This window comes from Prinia subflava, chromosome 33, assembly GCF_021018805.1.
Source record: "Prinia subflava isolate CZ2003 ecotype Zambia chromosome 33, Cam_Psub_1.2, whole genome shotgun sequence".
NCBI lineage: Eukaryota > Metazoa > Chordata > Aves > Passeriformes > Cisticolidae > Prinia > Prinia subflava.
The window spans coordinates 64473-71630 of record NC_086279.1 but is presented as its reverse complement, the minus strand read 5'-3'; the positions used below and the strand labels follow the sequence as shown (position 1 = coordinate 71630).

Here is a 7158-nt window from a genome sequence, read left to right as displayed (position 1 = left end):
TCACGAGTCTTCCCACTTTTATAAGTTTGGTCCATTTACATATTGGGGTTAATTGTCCAATTACAGCTTCAGGTTATGAAGTCCCATCCTTCTGGTTTGCTCTCTTCAATTCACCATTGTTTATACTTTTGGGGCCTGAGGCTGTAATGAAGGTCCTTGGTTCTCAAGCTGGAAAAGGACTGTTTTGTCTAACTACCCTGTGAAGAGAAGTTACTAACACTTAGTATGAAGTTGAGTTACACACCACGGCAGGCAATACAGAATCTGAAAAATAAGAAAGCTAAAACTTAAAACCACACCTCTATATCACTCTCCATGTCTGTGTCCCCCCATGTTACCACCTATTTCTGTGTCTCCCATACCCCCATCTATTGCCATGTCCCCATCTATTTCCATGTCCCCAAATGTCCCCACCCATGTCATTGACATGCCATGCCCCCATCCATGCCTTAGCTCAATGTCATTATTTTTATCCCAGTTTCAGGGATTTCAAAGGGATGAACAGAAAGGAAAAGAAAATCAAGGCCAAAAAAAATTATTTACGTGTCCCTGCCAGCAGAGCATCCTTGTGCTTGGGTGGGCGAGAAGAACCTTTTTTCAAGGGGTTTCCCCGCTTTCTCCAAAATTGTGGGTTTTGCCCTAGTCTGTCCTGATTTGGCTGTGGAAAAGATCCACGGGCCAGGAGAATTGAAATGATAGATTTATATTGGAGAAGACCTCCAAGGCTATGCAGCGTTGCTTGATGCCACTAGAAGAAGCAAAAAGTGAGATTTTCCAAAGGTCAGAAGTCAACAAATCTGCTCTCCACAATGGATTTCTGATGTTAGTCTGTGGATGCCCATGGGGAGCCAGGGGAATGTGGAGCCCCCAGCCAGGTGTCTTCCCAACACTGATCACTGGCACCATGGACCACCAGGGCTCTGCCCACCGGGTGACACTGGGGATCATCCAGCACGGATCCTCCTCTGGGGGATGAAGCTGGAGCAGCACATGAAGCTCTTCCTGCACTCAGGGAACTCACAGGGCTTCCCTTAGTAGTGGGTCCGTTGGTGTCTGGTCAAGGCTGAGCACTGTGAGAAGCTCTTCTCACATTCGTCACACTTGTAGAGCCTCTCCCTGGTGTGGATGAGCCGGTGCTTGACGAGGCTGGAGTTGTACTTGAAGCCCTTCCCGCAGTCAGGGCAGCGGAAGGGCCTCTCATCTGTGTGAATCCGCTGGTGCCTGACAAGAGTGGAGCTGATCTGAAACCTCTTCCTGCATTGGTAACACTCGTAGGGCTTCTCCCCGGTGTGGCTCCTCTGGTGGATGATCAGCTTGGAACGCTCGCAGAAGCTTTTTCCACACTCCTCACACTCGTAGGGCCGTTCCCCCGTGTGGATCTTCCAGTGACGGATCAGGTAGGATCTCTTCCTGAAGCTCTTTCCACATTTCGAGCACTTGTAGGGTTTCTCCCCATCCTGAAGCTGCTCAGTGACCCCCAGCTCTGAGCTCGGGTTGCATCTCTGGTTGCCTCCTCGGCCCAGGGTGGATCTTTCTTCCTTGGAACCCCGTGATCTGTGTTTGCAGCCCTTCCTTGTGCGGAATCTCCAGGGCTTTTCCTCCCTGTTAGATTCTTGCACCATGGAGCCACTCAAAACGGCCTCTTCCACGAGGTTCTGCTGCGGGGATTTGTCCTCTCTGGTCTCCATCCTCAGCTCCATGTCTGGGGGAGGAAGGACAAGGAGAGGATGGGGCCACAGGGAAAGGGAAGGAGATGCCGCTGTGCATCCCCAGCAAGATCCCCGCGTTGGCAGCGAGGTTGTCCTGCAGCCGGGGACCAGGCTGGGCTGGGAGATGGAGCAGGAGAGAGGGGCAAAGGGGCACTGACTTCCTCCTCACCTGCCTGGGCCTCCAGGGCCATCTTCCTCTTTCTCACAGCCTCCTCCTCCTTCATCCAGCCAAGGTTTGGGAATGGGAAATCCTGGTTTGGGGGGAAAACAAGGGCTGATCACGTTGGGTTTGATGGTCCTGCTTCCCAAGTGCAGCTGCACAAGTCATCGCCCTTTTCAGCCTCGGGGGGCCCAGACCCCGCTCATGTCCAGGCTCCCTCACCCCTGCAGGCTGCCGGGGTCTCCCGGCTATGGGATCGCCCCTCTGCGCTCTCCCCGCTCCTGGTCTCCCGCGTCTCTCCCGGGGATCCCGAAACCCGATATCGCCCCTCTGCCCGCCGGTACCGGGCGATCGCCACGTCAGACTCCCAAGATCCCTCCAGAGCCATTGCCGGCTCGGCTTAGGGGTCCTGCAAGATGCAAATCATCCCCTCTCCCGCTCAAAAACCGTCCCGGAGAGCCCCTCACGATGGATTTGGGGTGAGCTCTCCCTCACTGCTCACCTGCGGGTCTAGGGAGGGGCGATGCTGCAGGAACCGGGGGAACTGCGGCCTGAGCAAGCAGGGGCGGGGAACAGCGTTTTGTTGCTTCTGCTGCTCTTCCTCCTTTCCCTCGTCTTTCGCGTCCTCTTCCTCCTCTCTCCGTCTTATTCCTGCTCCTCCTCTTCCTACCGCTCCTGCCTTTCCTTGTCCTCCTCCTCCTCTATCCCTCCTCTTCCTCCCGCTCCTCTTGCGCTCGCAGCCCGTCCCGGGCGGTGCAGACACCCAAAAGCAGCCGCGCTCTGCCCTGGGAGGGTTCCTGGGATCGATACTGTAAGCACCAGAGGGATCTTGAGAGCACCGGGAGCGGTCCTGAGAGCAGCGAGAAGGAACTAGGAGCGCTTTCCCACCCAGTATCGCCGTTAGTGGGAACACTGGGAGACAGCTGTCAGGAGACAGCGCCCAGACGCGGTCACAGCAGGCCCTGAGCGGGGCTACCTCGAAGGGCGTGGCTATGCAAATACAGGAGCGATCGCGAGCTGTGATTGGTGGGCAGGAGCAGAGCGGGGTTTTCCCGTTCACGAGCGTTTCCCTCGTCAGGTGGGGGCCGGGGGGCGGCCGCAGCGATGGCGGCGGCGTCCGGTGAGAGGGGACAGGGAGCGGGAATGGGGCTGCAGATGGGAATATGGGAATGGGATAGGAAATATGGAAACGGCGACCAGAGAGAGATAATGGGATGGGGATCAGTGTTCCAAAGCGTTCCAGTGAAACACACACGGGGCTGCGAGCTCTGCAGCTGGGCCTCCCCTGGGCTGCTGCGGCCCAGGGCCCAAAGGCTGGAGCTGCAGCCTTGCTCCTGTGGCAAGAACAGGAGGCTCCTGCAGGCCCGTGTCCCCTGCATGGCCCCAGCAGCAGGGAGGGCTGTGAGGCACAGCGGGTGCTGGCAGGAGGGGCTGCTGTGGCCAGCTGGGGCCTGTGAGAAATGCCCAAAGCCTTGTGCTGTGTGCAGCTGGGCAAGGGCAGCAGCAGGGCTGAAGGGTTCGTGTGCCACAGCCAGGCCGAGCTGGGGAGCCGTGAAGGCCCTCAGGAATGGCACCGGGAATATGGGAGAGTGACCTAGGATCGGACCAGGGTTAGGAATATTGGAACAGGACAAGATGGAAATAGCAACCAGAGAGAGAATATGGGATGGGATTTAGGAAGGTGGGACCAGATTCAAAAACTGGAATATGGGAACATGACTGTGAACTGGAATATGGGAATGGGACAGGGAATATAAAAATGGAAATGCGGGACATGCAGTGGGACCGGGAATACAAAAACAGGAACAGGAAAGGAAATATGGGACTGGGATTATGGGAACGGCAACCAGACAGAGAATACAGGACAGGGACAGGGAATGAGACCGGGAATGGGATCAAAACTGGGATGGGAGGAGGATGGGACCACGAGTGGGGTGACACGGGAATGGGCAAGGAGGGTGACAGCAGGGAGAGGGGAATCCTGGACAGGGGACACTGGGAACCAGAATGAGGGGACATGGGGACAGTTCCACAGCAGGGGTTCCTTGATCAGCTGACCCTGACCCAGAAACTCCACCAGGGTCTCCCGGCGCAGCCAGAGCCACTCAGCCTAGGGTGCCCAAAGCCCTGAGCAACCCCCAAGTCCTGCCAGGAACCTTCAACTCCCTCGCACCCAGCATCCCCCACATCCCGGGAAAGATCCCCCCATGTCCCCATCCAGGTCTTCGTTCAAAGTCTTTATTTTTACCCCAGTTTTGGGTGTATGGAAAGGAAAAGAGAAATGAAAAAGAAAATCCAGGCCAGGGGGAGCAAGGAGGATGTGGAGCCCCTAGCCAAGTGTCTTCCCAACATGGATCACCAACACAACCGATCACCGGGGCTTTGCCCACCGGTGGTCACTGGGGATCATCCAGCATGGATCCTCCCAAGGGGGATGGAGCTGGAGCAGCACACAAAGCTCTTCCCACACTCAGGGCACTCATAGGGCTCCCCTTAGTGGTGGCTTCGTAGATGTTGGGTCAAGTTAGAGCTCTGTGAGAAGCTCTTCCCACACTCGGGACACTCATAGGGCCTCTCCCCTGTGTGAATGCGCCGGTGGGTGATGAGGGTCCAGTTGCGGTTGAAGCCCATCCCGCAGTCAGGGCAGCGGAAGGGCCTCTCATCCGTGTGAATCCGCTGGTGCAGGAGGAGATCGGAGCTGGTTGGAAACCTCTTCCTGCATTGGTCACACTCATAGGGCCTCTCCCCGGTGTGGCTCCTCTGGTGGACAGTCAGGTTGGAGCTCGTCCTGAAGCTCTTCCCACACTCCCCACACTCGTAGGGCCGTTCCCCTGTGTGGCTCCTCTGGTGGAGGATCAGGTTGGAGCTGTGGATAAAGCTCTTCCCACACTCAGGACACTCATAGGGGCGTTCCCGTGTGTGGCTCCTCTGGTGGGCAATCAGGTGGGAGCTCCACATGAAGCTTTTCCCACACTCCCCACACTCGTAGGGCTTCTCCCCCTTGTGGTTCCTCTGGTGGGCAGTCAGGGTGGAGCTCTGGCTGAAGTTCTTCCCACACTCGGCACACTCGTAGGGCCTCTCCCCGGTGTGGATGCGCCGGTGCCTGACGAGAGTGGAGTTGTGCTTGAAGCTCTTTCCACAGTCAGAGCAGCAGAAGGGCCTCTCCTCCCTGTGAATCTGCTGGTGGAAGAGAAGATTGGAGCTGGTCTGAAACCTCTTCCTGCATTGGTCACACACGTAGGGCCTCTCCCCAGTGTGGATCATCTGGTGGCGGATCAGGGTGGAGCTCTGGCTGAAGCTCTTCCCACACTCCCCACACTCATAGGGCCTCTCCCCGGTGTGGATTATCTGGTGTTTGGTCAGGTCGGAGCTTGACCTGAAACTCTTCCCACACTGCCCACACTCGTAGGGCCTCTCCCCGGTGTGGCTCCTCTGGTGTTTGATCAGGTCAGAGCTTGATCTGAAGCTCTTCTCACACTCCCCACACTCATATGGCCGTTCACCTGTGTGGATTCTCCAGTGGTAGATCAGGGAGGATCTCTGGCTGAAGCTCTTCTCACATTTTGTGCACTTGTGGGCCTTCTCCCCATCCTGAAGCTGCTCAGCAACCCCCAGCTCCAAACTCTGGCTACATCTCCGGTCACCTCCGCGGCCCAGGGTGGGTCTTTCCTCCTTGGATCCCTGTGATCTGCGTTTGTAGCCCTTCCTTGTGCGGGATCTCCAGGGCTTTTCCTCTCCGCTGGATTCCTGCACTGTGGAGCCACTCAAAACAGCGTCTTCCACGAGGTTCTGCTGTGGGGATTCGTCCTCTCTGGTCTCCATCCTCAGCTCCATGTCTGGGGGAGGAAGGACAAGGAGAGGATGGGATTTGCCTCCATACCAGAGACACCCCCAGCGCACAAGACAGCATCGGCAGTGGGGTTGTCCTGCAGCCAGGGGTCAGGCTGGGCTGGGAGATGGAGCAGGAGAGAGGGGCAAAGGGGCACTGACTTCCTCCTCACCTGCCTGGGCCTCCAGGGCCATCTTCCTCTTTCTCACAGCCTCCTCCTCCTCCATCCAGCCAAGGTTTGGGAATGGGAAATCCTGGTTTGGGGGGGAAACAAGGGCTGATCACGTTGGGTTTGATGGTCCTGCTTCCCAAGTGCAGCTGCACAAGTCATCGCCCCTTTCAGCCTCGGGGGGCCCAGACCCCGCTCATGTCCAGGCTCCCTCACCCCTGCAGGCTGCCGGGGTACCCCGGCTCCGGGATCTCCCCTCTGCGCTCCTCTCGCTCCAGGTCTCCCGCGTTCCCCCCCGTCTTTCCTGGGGATCCCCAAACCCGATATCGCCCCTTTGCCCGCCGGTACCGGGCGATCGCCACGTGGGAACCCCCAAGACCCCTCCAGGGCCATTTCCGGCTCATCTTTTGGGTCCTGCAAGATCCAAACATCCTCTGCTCCGCAAAAAAAAGTCCTCTCGGAGACCCTCCCCCCCGATGGATTTCGGGCGAGCTCCGCCTCCAAGTTTACCTGCGGGTTCCGGAGGGGGCGAAGCTGCGGGAGCCGGGGGAGCCTGAGCGGGAGGGCGGGGGAACCGCGTGGTCCTGGCGCTGCTGTTACTCTTCCTCTCGTTCCTCTTCCTCCTCTCTCCGTCCTGTTCTTGCTCTTCCTCTCCGTCCAGTTCCTGCTCCTCTTCTTCCCTTTCCTCCTTCGCTCTCTCTCCTCTTCCTCCCGCTGCGCCTCCGCTCCCAGCCCGGCCCAGGCGGTGCCAAACACAAAAACAACCGCGTTTTGCCCTGGGGATGTAGCTGAACCGGTTCAGCCCAGTGCGGCACTGGGAGCGATCCCGGGAGCAGCGGGAAGGAACTGGGAGCGCTTTTCCTCCCAGTATGGCTCTTACTGGGAGCACTGGGATGGAACTGGGAGCAAACAGCGCCCGGAGGCGACTGCAGCCGGCGCTGGGCGGGGCCATGATAGAGGGCGTGGTTATGCAAATCGAGAAGCGATCGCGCGCTGTGATTGGCGGGCGGGAGCAGCGCGGGGTTAGCCGTTCACGTGAGGGCCGGGGGGGCGGAGTGATGGCGGCGGGGTGCGGTGGGAGGCGACGGGGACCGGGAATGGGGTCCTGAGCGGGGGACAAGGCGGGTGACAGCTGGGAGAGTGGTATCTGGAACAGCGGACACGGGGAACTGGGACAAGAGGACATGGGGATAGGTCTGTGGCAGGGGGCCCTTGATCAGCTGCCCCAGAACCTCCCCCAGGGTCTCCCAAAGAAACCGGAGCCGCTCGGCCTGGGGTGCCCAATGTCCTC

At 58.4% G+C, this 7158-nt stretch overlaps 1 protein-coding gene across 1 annotated transcript; it reads right to left on the bottom strand.

Annotated features, from left to right (window-relative positions):
* On the bottom strand, positions 1–6815 carry LOC134563110 (zinc finger protein 883-like). Its single transcript, XM_063420912.1, has 4 exons — positions 6378–6815; positions 5871–5952; positions 4369–5705; positions 1–1457 (listed from the first exon to the last, which is right to left on the bottom strand). Exons 2-4 carry the CDS (start codon positions 5923–5925, stop codon positions 1032–1034), a joined length of 1818 nt encoding a protein of 605 aa, XP_063276982.1. The 5' UTR covers positions 5926–5952; positions 6378–6815; the 3' UTR covers positions 1–1031.
* Between the last annotated feature and the right edge of the window lie 343 nt (positions 6816–7158).

Coding starts and splice junctions, on each gene's coding strand:
- LOC134563110 (XM_063420912.1), bottom strand. CDS start 5,925: ATGGAGGAGGAGGAGGCTGTGAGAAAGAGGAAGATGGCCCTGGAGGCC. Junction 5,706..5,870: donor GGCCCTGGAGGCCCAGGCAG/GTGAGGAGGAAG, acceptor TTCCTCCCCCAG/ACATGGAGCTGAGGATGGAG. Junction 1,458..4,368: donor CCCAACATCTACGAAGCCAC/CACTAAGGGGAG, acceptor GAGCAGCTTCAG/GATGGGGAGAAACCCTACAA.